General features: G+C 42.6%; 1 protein-coding gene across 2 annotated transcripts in view; it reads left to right on the top strand.

Moving 5' to 3' along the window:
* Window positions 1-13,383, top strand: part of LOC129105783 (neuropilin and tolloid-like protein 2) — a 28,860-nt gene extending 15,477 nt beyond the window's left edge. The window contains exons 4-11 of one of the 2 annotated variants that reach the window (XM_054616987.1): window positions 3,723-3,971; window positions 4,332-4,379; window positions 4,929-5,056; window positions 7,968-8,196; window positions 11,695-11,808; window positions 12,019-12,149; window positions 12,652-13,123; window positions 13,268-13,383. In XM_054616987.1, coding sequence (XP_054472962.1) covers window positions 3,723-3,971; window positions 4,332-4,379; window positions 4,929-5,056; window positions 7,968-8,196; window positions 11,695-11,808; window positions 12,019-12,149; window positions 12,652-13,123; window positions 13,268-13,383 — 1,487 coding nt within the window. Of the gene's footprint in view, window positions 1-3,722; window positions 3,972-4,331; window positions 4,380-4,928; window positions 5,057-7,967; window positions 8,197-11,694; window positions 11,809-12,018; window positions 12,150-12,651 lie in introns of both variants that reach the window. The other variant, XM_054616979.1, reaches the window with a different exon arrangement.
* The last annotated feature ends 469 nt before the right edge of the window (window positions 13,384-13,852 follow it).

The raw sequence follows: 13,852 nt of genomic DNA on the forward strand, positions 1-13,852 counted from the left end.
AAGCTTGTGCCCCCGAGGGTGCCGTCCAGCAGTCCTCTACACTAAAGGATGCTCCCCAGAAGGTTCCTACCCCTCTGAAAGAAAACTCACCTAAGGCTGCGTTTGGTGAAGACAAAGCCAACGGGCCTACTACGTCTGCGGAGGTAAACGCTCCAGAGACCCCGACCAAAACCCTTCTCACCAGAAAGGACCAGGCTGATGAAGAGGACCTACCAGAAGCTCCACAGCAAGCTTGTGCCCCCGACGGTCCTGTCCAGCAGGCATCTACACTAAAGAATGCTCCACTGCAAGTAGTAACACTTGAGGCAGAGTGTGTACCGCAACAAGCGGGTACACCTTCAGCAGTAGTTGAAGTCCCTGAACTAAGAAGGGGCCCTGTCCAGAGGAAAACACTTTTGGAACCACCACAACACACCACTCAGGCCTGTGATGGGTCTTTGACTTCCCCCCACAAAGACATGTCTCACGTCTATGAGCTCCAGCTTCAGCAGCTCAAGAAAAGAAGCATGGAGGAGACCAAAAAGCTCAAGGATGAAAATGAAGCCTTAAGAAGTCAAGTGAAGCACTTAGAAGACACCGTCAAAATAAATGAGGCTCTCCATAATGAGTCTAGCCTGAAGACCTTTCATGAGATCAGTGACCTGGAGCTCCAGCTTTTGTTAAAGAAGGTCACTGAAGCCGAGACTCTCCGTAAGGTAAAGCAGTTGGAGGAGGTTCTTCAAATGCAAAAGGAGAGCCAGAAAGAAGCAGAAATCTACCTGGCCCAGCAAAGAGAAAAGAACAATGAACTGCAATCTACACTGACCAAGACACTTAGTGACACCAAGAATCAACAGCTGCAGTGGCAGGAGGAGAAGTCCCATCTCCTCCAGTCCCTGATCGACATCAAACACTCCCTGGAGGAGCAGAGATGCAGTGGCATCACAGACAGGACTGTTGACCAAGAGGACCACAAGATCAACAAAAGGCCAAAAAGACTCTCTTTGCGGAAAAGATTCCTTCAGTTATTCAAGTGTGCTGGATAACAATTCAAACATTTTCCAGGCTATTCCACCAGCCCTGAACTAGAAGGCCACTCAGAGAGCGCAGACCTTCGCCAAATGCCCCTATAACTCTCTGCCCCTATACCCCTATGCCCCTAGCCTCTATGCCCCTATGCCTCTATGCCCTTATGCCCCAATGCCCCTATGCCTCTATGCCCCTATGCCACTTTGCCCCTCTATGCACTGTGTCATCTCACAGCAAAGCCCGTGAAAAGCCCTGCCCAGACTGTGTTCAATCTCTGGTCTGGGCAGGGCTTTTCTGTGTCTTTGCATGTTTCCCCAATCTTTCTGTGGGTTTCCTCCGGGTGCTCCGGTTTCCTCCCACCACCAATAACAATCCTCAATTGTTATCTACACGTTTTCACAACAAACATAACATCATAAAATAAAATAAAAAATAATAATCTATGAATATGTTCATATGTGTTTGAAAAAAGGTAAAGAATAGGTGTGCAGTAGTTTTTCCATACTATTTCTCAGGAACGAACAAGTGAAAAGGCCAAAATGCCCCTAATTATGCACAAAGGGTTGATTGATGTCACATTCATTCTTGGTTTTATTTAAGCACTCATTTCTAGGAAAAATATTGAATGAAGAACTCTTCAAATAATGCCTTTTAGTTATAGTGTTGCGTCTTGCAAATTATAACCGCTTAAGAAATTCTGTATAAAGTCCACATCCATCTAGTTTCAGAGCTAAACATAGTACTGACACTGCTATTACTTTGGTTATAAATTATATCTGCCTGGTTGTTCTAACCAAAGCCTTTTACATTGAGGAGCATGCACTGCTCCTGCAAAGGCAATTTGACATTGGTTTTGATTTTTAGTCATGTTAATGGTTTCAGGACTGTGTGTCTCATAGACCATTATGTGTGATCCTGAAAATTAGTTCATGACTGTTAAAAGGGGTTCCACAACGTTCTATAATGGGCCCTTTCTTATTCACAATTGTTTTTCTCTGGACACTAGTTTGCCTATTAACACTCTGAATATACATTATAATTGACAGGGTCCTCGAGTAGTAATATCAGGTATCTGGCTGGATCAAAAAGTTACATTTAAATTTCACATTGACTTAAAGCCAGAAAAATCTGATAAGAAACAGGGCCAATTTTCATGTGTTCTTTAGGAAGTAAATAATTGAGACAAACCTCCTCCACTCTTAAACCGTATCAGTAGTGTGTGTGTGTGTGTGTGTGTGTGTGTGTGTGTGTGTGTGTGTGTGTGTGTGTGTGTGTGTGTGTGTGTGTGTGTGTGTGTGTGAGATTGAAAGTTATAGAGAGAATGAATGAGACTCAGCTCACCAGGGAATGAACACACTGAAAGCAGGAAGTGCAGACATACAAGCTGCTCGCTAAAGCGGAAGAGGAGAACACTCAGGCTCCAAATCAAAGACATGAACTGAGAAAAAATTCAGTTGCACACTGTAACATACACATGTAATGCCCTCGGACCATGCTCAGATTCTCCATGCCAGAGATGATTAAGAGCCCCACCCTCAGCATCTTTATTTAGTATGATTCATCCCCGTAGGGAGGCATGATATGACCTTGTTAAATACTTCCTCTGCGTGTCGGGTTAATGTTGTTAAAGAGCTGTGGTCATGCAGTAAGTAGACATACTGTGGATTTGCATGACAGGTGAACTTGTGAACTGCAGTTCATGATGTGGTTGCAATGTTCTGGATTCACTGACTCTGAGATAGCAATGCGGACATGTCAGTCTGTGTCTCTGTCTGTGTAAGCCTGTGTACATGTGTTTGCATATATACTTCTGTGCAATGTGCATGCAACTGCTGATGCATGCATGCATATTTGGATATGTGGATATCTTGTTCTCCTCTCTCATGCATTATAAATGCAAAGTTCATAGATGCAGAAATGTGCTTATAACGCTGTCAACCACAATTGGAAAGCACAAACCAAAGTACAAACAAAGTCAGGTTGATCTAATCAGGTCGAACATCTATGTTAATCTGACTGTTTGTTGTGCTGTTTTGGGAGAGCATCAAGGCAGAATCCTAGTTGGAAGTCAAGGCAGAGCAGGTACCTTATTTGGTTTATCCAACCCAGTTAAAATGTTAAGTACATGTGAGTGAGGCGAGCGTCCCCTGTGCTCACAATGGTCATTAGTCACTGCAATGGCAAGAAACATTTTAATATTAATATTAATATTAATATAATTCATCAGGTCTACAGCCTGGAGAGGACATAAAACTCTCCTTTCTTTATATTAATACCTTTTAACTCCTCTCATGCACCAGGTGCCAAATATTGCTTAATAAGTGTGTTTTTTTCTGTAAATGGCTGATTAAAGCTGTAGGGAACATTTACATAAAGTTAAATGAAGTGAATGAGAAAAAGCCATTACTTTAACAGAGAGATAAGATCAGCAATGTTATATATTCCATGTTTGAAAAGGGGCTTTACCTACCTATGCCTAAATCTAAACCAGCTTCTAAAAAGCTTTCTCTCCACACAGTCAGCTGAGGGGCTAAAAGTAACAGCCCGAGTGCTCAACTTCAAAATCCAGATTAACTCATATTTGACTCTACTTTGTGCATTCATATACCATCCAGATTTGTCTTTGTCCTGCAAAGCAAGATTTAATTTTGTTCTTGTCATTGATTTAGCCCTTTTGTTTCCTTTCTCTCCCCCCACTCCCTTTTTCACCAAAGCTCTTCCTAGACAAAGGATTCAGCTAGCTTTTGATAAGAATTACTACATCGAGCCATCATTTGAGTGCCGCTTCGATCACATCGAAATCCGCGATGGGCCGTTTGGGTTCTCGCCGTTCATTGAGCGCTTCTGTGGGGGAAAGAACCCGGGCCTGGTTACATCGACGGGACGTTTCATGTGGATCAAGTTCACCAGCGACGAGGAGCTAGAAGGCCTGGGCTTCCGCATTAAGTACACTTTCATTGCAGGTAGGGATACCCAAATTGTATATTGGCAATGAATAAACTATAATTGCAAAATACACCCTCAGATTCTTTAAGATCAATTCTGTATGCATCAAAGGTTTTGGGTTAGATGTGTAAATATCAGGATCCTCAAAATATAGGGGAGAATCGTCCCATTTCCAACAGTATCATAGCCTTCTTTCCTTCACTTTTCTTGCTCTACAGCAGACATCAGAACCTCCTGAATCCAAACCCAATATGCCTAGAAATCAGTGTCTGCCATCATCTGGCCTGGCTTAATGGAATCTTATCTTGTGTTCTCTGCTTATCCATTTCTGCCGTGTGGATTGAGAGTAATGTGCCTCCCGAATCTTATCATTTCAGACCCTGATTTCCATCTGCACGTGGGCGGACTGCTAAACCCCATCCCAGGTAAGCTCTTCAGTATTTCGTCGATTTGTGTTCGATCCTTTTTGAAGAGCTCCTCTTAGCTCGGAAGCTTACCGGAGGCGATCTCTGAATGCTGAACGTGCAAATGTACCTTGACAAGCACACAATTGTACATGAAGTGAGGAGATGTACGTACACACAGATGCACACATTTAAACACATGAAGGAACACACACCTCTTTCATCCTGCTCTTCCCTCCCGGTCGTTCTGTCTTTGTTCCTCTGTCCTCTTATTGTCCTTTGTCCTAATCCCCTGTGCTCACTTCAATTCCACCTTAAATCCTTTACTTCTTTAAATAAAATCCTTTGTCTCTCTCTCTGTCTGTCATGCTCCTCTTCTAATCCTCCCCTTTTTCCTCTTTATCTTCTGCCTTTTCTTCTCCCTCTCTCTCTGATTCCCCACTATTTTCTGTCTTGCCCCTCTTATCTACCTCCGTGTGACCCCTTTCTAACCTTCGCTGTCCTTTACCTCTTTCTTTCTTTCTTTCTTTCCCTTTTTCTCTTCTCTACATTTCCTCTGTCTCTGTACAGACTGTCAGTTTGAAATCGGTGGATGGGACGGAATTATTCGCTCCAGTCAGGTGGAGGAGGAAGAGAGAGTGAAGCCTGGTGATGCTCTAGACTGTATCTGGACCATCAGGGCTCCTCCTCAGTCCAAGGTCAGTACAAAGGACCATGTTAGTCATCAGGAATAATGGCATGTGTTGCTTCTTTCCTGTCCTTCAACACATGTTTGGTACTGGAGAATTTTTCATTTTCAAAAAACTACGATCCACGGTCTGGTCCATGCCTCTGTTTGGATGACTTAAATTACATATTCAAAGTAGTTGACAAATTCATGCCTTGACACACTCAAAGTAGTTATGATATGAAATATTAAACACACTGAGAACTCACGATATTAAAAGTATCAAGGACTTTTATTAATCTGATCTCTGAGTGATATTTGTTGGAGACACTGCCACTTGCTCCACTGAAAGACTGAACAACATTTTACATTTGAATCGTCAACAGCTTTGCTCTCAGTTATTTTCTACAATTTCACTACCATTGTAGAGACTGAAATGTGTTGTTGCACATCCCTCTTAATGTGCATTTTAAAGCTGAATGTTTATTTCAGTCAAAGTGCTGATGGTTTCTAATTATTGTAATCAGTATAAATGTTGAAAAACTGCATGGAGTTGTTTTTTGTTCAACTCTAAGCTGGGCCACATTACAAGTGATACAAAATATCATCTCACTGGTGAAACATGCAGTCCATCCCAGATATGATTAGTCATCCAAAATAAGAAATCTGATGAGAAATATATGAGAAATTAACCATAAAGTATTGCTGTGTAAAGAGATTTGAATTGGGAATACTTCTGAATAGAGAATCCCCCTGTGTACTATCTGTCTGTTAGTAGAGTTGCTCCAGCACTTCACCTTGACAGTGTTCTCCATCTTAACATCATCTTTCCTTTTCAGTTTGTCAGTGCATGTTCCAATGGAGAATTCATATTCATATTATTATATATTATAGTTGTGTTCTCTGAGAACAAAGCCTCCCAGTGGCCATGTCTGTATTGTGATTGTAATTTAATACATAATGGTTATGAGCGGTGCAAACGCACAGAGAGGCAGCATGGGAAAAAGCAATGCAGGCAGATTGTATTAAGAAAATGCAGCCTTGGAGATTCATAAGTATATTTTCAAGCCAAGAGTGAAAGCCCAGTGATGTGTTCTAATAAGTTCTGATATTTATGAGTGGGTATCAGAAACCCATTGAAATTACAACCATAACCTGCCTAGCTTTGATTTACTGCCGCTAAGCTTCTGCCTCATGACTATATGAGTCATCAGCACGCTCCTATACTACTCACTCGAAACAACAATATACTGACACACATACACACACAAAGTCATGCACATTGAATGAAAACAGCAGATGTACCCATACAGTTACAAATGACATAATATACTGTCACATAGAGTACTGTAAGCAATTACATATACACATTTTACAGCCATATGTAATATTGTATGCATACAAATGTTAACGTTCGTGCATGACTCACACATGCATGCTCTACCTGACTTCTCTCTCACACACACTCACAGATTAGTCGCCACGGTCATTTCACTGGTGCTGCAGGTGCAGTGTGAGGCAGCAGTGAAGAGGATCTGAATTTAGCAGCAGCACTGAGTTGCCTAGCCAGATATTAGCTCAACGAAGCAGAAGAAACAGAGCAGCACACTCAGCAGCAGTATAAGAGCTGCTCCATAGCAGCAGCAGCAGCTGCGTGCTACAGGAGCCTGTATGTGCTAAATGTGCTGAAGTTTCATCTAAGTTTTGGTACCCTGTGGCCGAGATCTTATCATGTAATCACTGCTGACTTATTCAAACTATTTATAGACATTATTTTGTAATTACTTTGCAGGTTAAAAAGTAACACTACAATGTGTTTAGGCTAACTAACTGCAGGCAGGTGTGTTGACGATTGGAAAAGCACAAACCACAGGCTCTTTAGTTGGCCTTTTCAACAGAGGACACTTAGACATTCTTCAATAGGAAAAGCACAGGTGTAAATCATAAATTAAAAGATGGCTGAATTCCATTTAGCTGCGTCGGTTTCAGGGTCTTGTTATTTATGGTGCATGCTGTCTCACTGTTAAACTCATGACTTATTGGGACACAATAGAACAGAGCCATCATTAATGTCATTAGCAACAGCTGTGCTTTTCCTGCTCTGAAGTCAAAATGTCGGCTGTGAAAAATGTCTTTTTAAACACAGGACACATGCACAAACACACGTTGTATCTCAATTTTCCCAACAGACATTTTGACATTTAATAGTAACAAAAGCACAATTGTAATTAACAACATTAGTTACACATTTCGTTAAGGTAAGCCAGTTGCTATTGAACATGCTCACTAACTGAAATGACTTGTAGTTAATATTATTAGTAACACCTGTGAAGAAGGAGGGCCTTTTTTGCCTGAATTTGGAGAACACACTGGTGTACTTTGGTCAGTTGTTTGATAGTCCCATCAAATCTAAAGTTAGTAGTATTTCTGACTGTATAAGGAACACCTGAGAACACCAGTAGTTTTGCAGTCTGAGGCCAGACTGTCTCGAGTGGGGAGGAGGTGCAGGTTCAGCTCACTAGCCTTCAGTCCCAGTGGCATTCTCTGAATTGAAACACATCTCAGAGAAAAGAAGGAAGGTGTGGGAGACAGAGCAGGCAGCACCGTCACACATTTTTTCAAAGACTGACTTTTCTAAGTAGCAAGTTATTAGTGTTAGAAGGGTGTGTGCTTGCATCACAACTTGGATTAGATTGACTTTATTTGTTTCTATTGTCCATAAATGCTTCTTATAAACTGTTAATCCTATTTCCATATTTCCCTTTTTTGGAATATGTTTGCTTTACTGATTTTATATAATTTTATATTTATAGTATTTAGTATTTGCCTTCATAAAGAGTCCAGTTGCTTGCTGTGGTTAGACAACTAGCAAGCAAGGATTTCTGTGGAGATCTGGCGTTCATTTGCCTCCACATTGATGTACATCTCCTGTCTATCTGCAGATCTACCTGCGCTTCATGGAGTACCAGATGGAACACTCTAATGAGTGCAAGAAGAACTTTGTGGCTGTGTACGATGGCAGCAGTGCCATTGAGAACCTCAAGGCCAAGTTCTGTAGCACCGTGGCCAATGATGTTATGCTGGAGAACGGCGTGGGAGTCGTGCGAATGTGGGCTGATGAGAAGAGCCGCCTCAGCCGATTCCGCATGCTCTTCACCTCATTTGTTGATCGTGAGTACCATTGTTCTTGACCTCATACCTCAGCCTTGACCCTGTTTTCCCATCTTGTTCCATCATATCTGTTGAATTGTTCATTCTTCGTCATTCCTTATAACATTTTCATTCATTATATTTTAGAAGTTTGATGCTTTGCTATCGCTTAGCACTTCATTATTTCCTCTTTGTTGCTCTTTGGAGCTCTTTCTTAATTGAATACAACAACAGGAAGAGCTACATTCCTGCCACTTTGGTGTTAAACTGATTGATTTTGAACTCTTTGTTATCTGTTTGGCCTGTATCTCATTAAAGATAGGTCATTGTGAAGACGCAAGATGATACGTCTAGTGATAGAGGTAGATCCAATTTCATGTCCTTGTTGCAGTTTGGTCTGAATTATGTTTAGAAGTATGTAGATCACTAATAGACAAAGCTCTGTTCCAGTTTCCTTTGCCCCTTGTGACTATGTAACTCTCTGTAATGAACCAAAAGCACCATATGCCATCACTTTACTGCAACAGCCACGACTTTATCTGCCCACACACAGAAAACAGACACAAGAACAGTTGATTTATGAGGTCCTGCGTTCTGTCTGCATCAGTAGTCACTAACAGACACAGTGTGTCAAGTGTCATTTCAGCATGGAAAGCTAATTACACTGGGCCATGTTTAGAGCATAGATATGAGAAAACCAATTATTTACTCCAGCATTTTTAAATTACTGAAAGCATCAAATCATTTTTGATACGCATGTCACAGCATGATACTGTGCCTATTATAGGCCACTTACCACAGGAAAATAGGAATTTATCTGTTTTGGTGTAAAGAAAAGCTGAGTAGGGTTAATGGATCTACTGGAAGTAATTATACATTAAGCTGCATCATTTTTGAAGGACAAGAAACTTTCTAACAGATGCTGTTAAAGGTTCCACATAAAGTAGCAGGAATTGCCATGCAGGAAACAGATTTTCTGTTAGCACACCGTAATATTTTCATTAAATGCCTGAATAGTCTGAGATATTAATTGTCACATTCTCCTGCACACTTCGCAAACCCTGGGAGAATGCTAATGTTGTTTTCATCAGCAAACCCATAACCATTGCAGTCAGAATTTAATGGCCTTCTAAATTCAGCAGGGGTTGGGTTTTGACTCTGAGAGTCCTTAGGACCATTTTGGTCCTCGTTAATTCTGATCACACAGTTCATCTCAGGGAAGTCTGAAGTCTCTTGAGTAACTCCCAAACTTTACTTGGTCAGAGTCAGGGACTGGCTGAAAGTTGACTTGGAGGTCAGAGGGAACCATTAATCTTTGTCACTCAGAGAACAAGATGAGATCTGCCTTCTGCACTCCATCTCCCTTAATGTGCTATAATCCTCCGACAGAGCCCCCTCTGAAATGTAAAGCAGACTTATTAAGACTTTACTGAATACTCACTCACACCCACACACAGTGCATACATTGAGACCGGAGTTTTGTGCTTGTGTGTGTGTGTGTGTGTGTGTGTGTGTGTGTGTGTGTGTGTGTGTGTGTGTGTGCATGGAGGGAGGGTGGGGTGAGAGGGTGAAGCGTTGTTGACACCCTGTGAGACGCTACATTTTGAAGGCGGGACACGTATAATGGGTTTGGAAGTGATCCCGGTGTCAGGGGAGCGACCCCATCTACAGGCTCACTGGGAGATAGATGGGCTGGAAGCTCCGTCACAACGCACACACTATATTATACACACCCTTCAACACATATATACAAGTCCCTTTGTCAAAATGATTTAATCCTGAGGCATGGAGGGAAGTGGAGGCTCAGAGCCCTCATCACAGTGGACCTCGGAGCAGTGGGTGAGGCTGGTGGAGCGGACCACAGTTATGTGCTAGTATTTCAGAAGGGCTGGGTGAGGACAGTCTGGAGGAGGGAACAAGCCCTAAGACAGGTTGAATATGATGTACAGATGATGTGCTTTCTTTGACACTGGTCACTCAGTCGGTTTGTGGTACTGTGGAGGTTGTGTGGCTCAGTTTCTGTCTGTTTTGGCATCATCTCCTGGTTCCAAGTCCTTCACGTTTGTTTGTAATCTATCAATTTAATATTGTCATTCTGATTTTTTTATGTTATCTACTCTTACACATAACATTTACTGCATGTCTGTGGGTCCTGGAAGAGGAAGCCTTCCTCTGTTGCTCTCTCTGAGAATTCTTTCATTTTTTTCCCTGTTAAGGGTTTTTGGAGTGGAGTTTGTGAAATTTGTGATTTAGGATTTTAAAGCATATAAGTAAAATTGGCTGGACTCCACTCAATCTAAGATATTTAAAAGAACGGGGAAATAAGACTCTTAAGTCTTATGTCTCAAATTGGCATTTTGCTGTTGTTGTCAACACCTCATAATGGCAAAGTAGCAAAATAATTTGATCATTAAAAGCTGTTTTAATGCCACATAGTGAAAATGTGATTCTACAGCGTACATCAAAAACATACAGCTCTCTTTTTAATCAGGTTAAGGTTTCAGAAAGATTTCTTGTTTTTGTCCTATCAAAGCTTTGGACTTAAGATATACATCAGACCGGTGTAGTTCTTGGGTATCATCTCCAGGACTTAAATAGCTTTGTAAAATAAGATTATCTTCAAACTAATAAACATGGCGGACAGCTTGGTTGATAGTTTTAATACATTTTCACCTGTTCTTATTTTTCCCTCAATATATTAAAGCAGAAAAACAACCACAACACAGTCTTAATGATCAATAGTATACGTTGTGTCTGCCTGCTACACATATCCTCAGGTCTGATGGGAAAAAAACTACAGAACACATAAGAAATATTTTGCCACAGCTTTTTAACCGGCTTCCCCATTACCCATCTGTAGCCCCACTCCAGCCCCAGATTGTCTAAACCAAAACCCAGACATCTGCATCTCCCCTGAGCCTTGCAGCTCTTCCTTCTGACTGGCAGTGCATCGATCTCTGGAGCCCAGCAGCCAGCATCAATTACCAGTCATCTCTGTCTCTGCCATGGCAGCCTTCACACACCAACAGTCACTTTAATGTGGGATGTCTCACGGCACTCGCCTGACCACTTACACCACATGAAGCCATTTCTGCCACCACCCCACCACCTGCCTTTCTTTCCATCTTCTCCTTTTTCCATATTTCTCCTCTCTGCCGACTCCCAGTTTTGCAGCTCCCCTCCCCTCCCCTGCCTCTCCCGTATCTCCAACTCCCTTGACATGAAAGCTGCAGTGCAGTGAAGCTGCCATCTCTTCCCCTCATTGCCCCCCGATGTTGTGTCCTCAAGAAATGATGATGTATGCCCTTGTCTTTGTTAGACCTCTCTTGTCTTTTATTACATGCTTCAACAGATTTCTACAGCCAAATTATCAATCTGTTATTGTTGTTTTTTGTTGTTATTGTTTTATTGTTATTATCTGCAAAATAGCTTCCAGTCCTTTCCACAGTACTGTGAGACAGCTGTTTTCCTGTTTTTTTCTGAATTACAATATCTCTATGTATTACCTTTTGCCCGCAGCCCCCTGTACAGCCAATTCGTTCTTCTGCCACAGCAACATGTGCATAAACAACTCCCTGGTGTGCAATGGAGTTCAGAACTGTGTCTACCCATGGGATGAAAACCACTGCAAAGGTGATCAACTTCTTTCTGACAACTTTTACAAACTAGGGTTATTATGATTAATTATGATATAGTCTTTCAGGTTTTCAGGGTTGGTATTCTATTTTTCTTTACGTATATATTTTTCATTTTCTATTACTATTACTATTACTATTTCTCTTTCTTTCTATTACTTATTTTTCCTCTCCTCTCGTCTCCTCTGCTCACCCCTTCCCACTCCAGAGAAGCGATCTAAGGGGCTTTTTCATCAGATCACAAAGACCCACGGCACCGTCATTGGTGTCTCATCAGGCATAGTTCTGGTTCTTCTCGTCATCTCTATCCTGGTCCAGATGAAGCAGCCGAGGAAAAAGGTAGCTCATCCTTTGTTGTTGACCTTTTGTTCAGCAGGAAAGACGACACACATAATTGAAAGCGTTGCTGGGATTCTAGACGAGGAGGGGCCACACGAAGCTCTGGAGACAGGGAAGAAACACAAAATCCACACATAGATTTTTACACCATTACACCAAAAAAAGTGAAACAAGTATTCTGTATTCCAAACAAACAAAGAACTTTCAACAAGTAGACCGGTGTTTGTGTCTAAGAATATTCTTGAGTTATTTCAAAGTTACTTACTTACAAAGTTAGATATTTAGTATATTAAGTGGTTTTGTTGCCTAAACCCAAGCAGCTGTTTCTGTTTGAATTCACAACGTAACCCGCATGTTTACTGCGACAATGAGTTAGACTGGATGCCAAGCGTCCTGACAAAGTGTCAGTTTGTGAAGGGTTGGAATGAGAACGTGTTCTGTAAACTAGGGGCCTGCTAACGACTAAAATTGAACTGTCTGAATGGATCTTGTTCTTTTCAAGGTTGTAGCTCGCCGGCCCAGTGTTTTCAACAAGGCGGGCTTCCAGGAAGCCTTCGACCCGCCCCAATACGAGCTCTTCTCTCTACGTGACAAGGAGATATCGTCAGATTTAGCTGACCTGTCTGAGGAGCTGGACAGCTTCCAAAAGCTGCGACGCTCCTCCACCATGTCCCGCTGTGTCCACGAGCACCACTGCGGCTCACAGGCCTCGGTGGCTACAGGCGGCGGCAGTATGAAGCACAGCCGCACCACCCTGAGCTCCATGGAGCTGTCCTACCACAACGACTTCTCCAAGCCACCACCCATGAAGACTTTCAACTCCACCGCCAGCTACAAGAAGAGCTGCTACGGCTACAAGCAGCACTCACAGACTCACGACTGCGACCAGCAGGTCATCGAGGACCGCGTCACAGAGGAGCTCCCATGTGAAATCTATGGCCGTGGTGGAGGAGGAGTGGGAGGAGGAGCCATGGGTGGAGCAATGGGAGGAGGAGCATCAGGGATTTCAGGAGGAGGGATTGGAGGAACGGTGGGGATAACAGGAGGAGTGGCGATGACGGGAGGAATGGGTATGGTGGGAGGAGTGGGCATGGCGGGGCCTAGTGGCATCACTGGAGGTATCGGCGGTGGGATGGCAGGAGCCTGCGGAACCCTCAGTGTCCGTGGCAACAGCGCTCGTAACAGTACCACCATGGTTGACCCAAGTCAGCGCTCCATGTCCATGGACTTCTAGGTAGTGTACGGTAAAAAAGGAAAGGAGAAAGGGACAGCAGAGAGAGCTCGTATTTCACTCATGGAAAGAAGAGACGGGAGAAGAGTAGACAGGAGAGTCACAATAATCTTGAATTGATCACTCCTCTTCCCTCTTCTGCCTTCGTTTTCAAAGCAGTATTAAAAGTATTGCACACTTAAGGATCTTCTCCTCTCAAAGTCTGACATGATAGCTTGGGAAATTGGCAGATACGAGCCAAGGATCAAAAAGGGGATAAAACAGGACTGTTGGTTCTATTCTTCAGCATACTGAACGATGGAGGGCCAAGGGAGGGTGTAGACATCTTGTCTCCCCTACAGTCTTACACTCATTCAATCTCTCCTTTTCATAAGACACATATAAGAAGAGGGTTCTCGCATGCAGACCCAGACTTCTCTCTGTTTGGAAGCCTAGAAGACCAGGTAACTCAGATATAAGGAGAGGAAAAGAT

Source organism: Anoplopoma fimbria, chromosome 2 (assembly GCF_027596085.1).
Source record: "Anoplopoma fimbria isolate UVic2021 breed Golden Eagle Sablefish chromosome 2, Afim_UVic_2022, whole genome shotgun sequence".
Taxonomy (NCBI): domain Eukaryota; kingdom Metazoa; phylum Chordata; class Actinopteri; order Perciformes; family Anoplopomatidae; genus Anoplopoma; species Anoplopoma fimbria.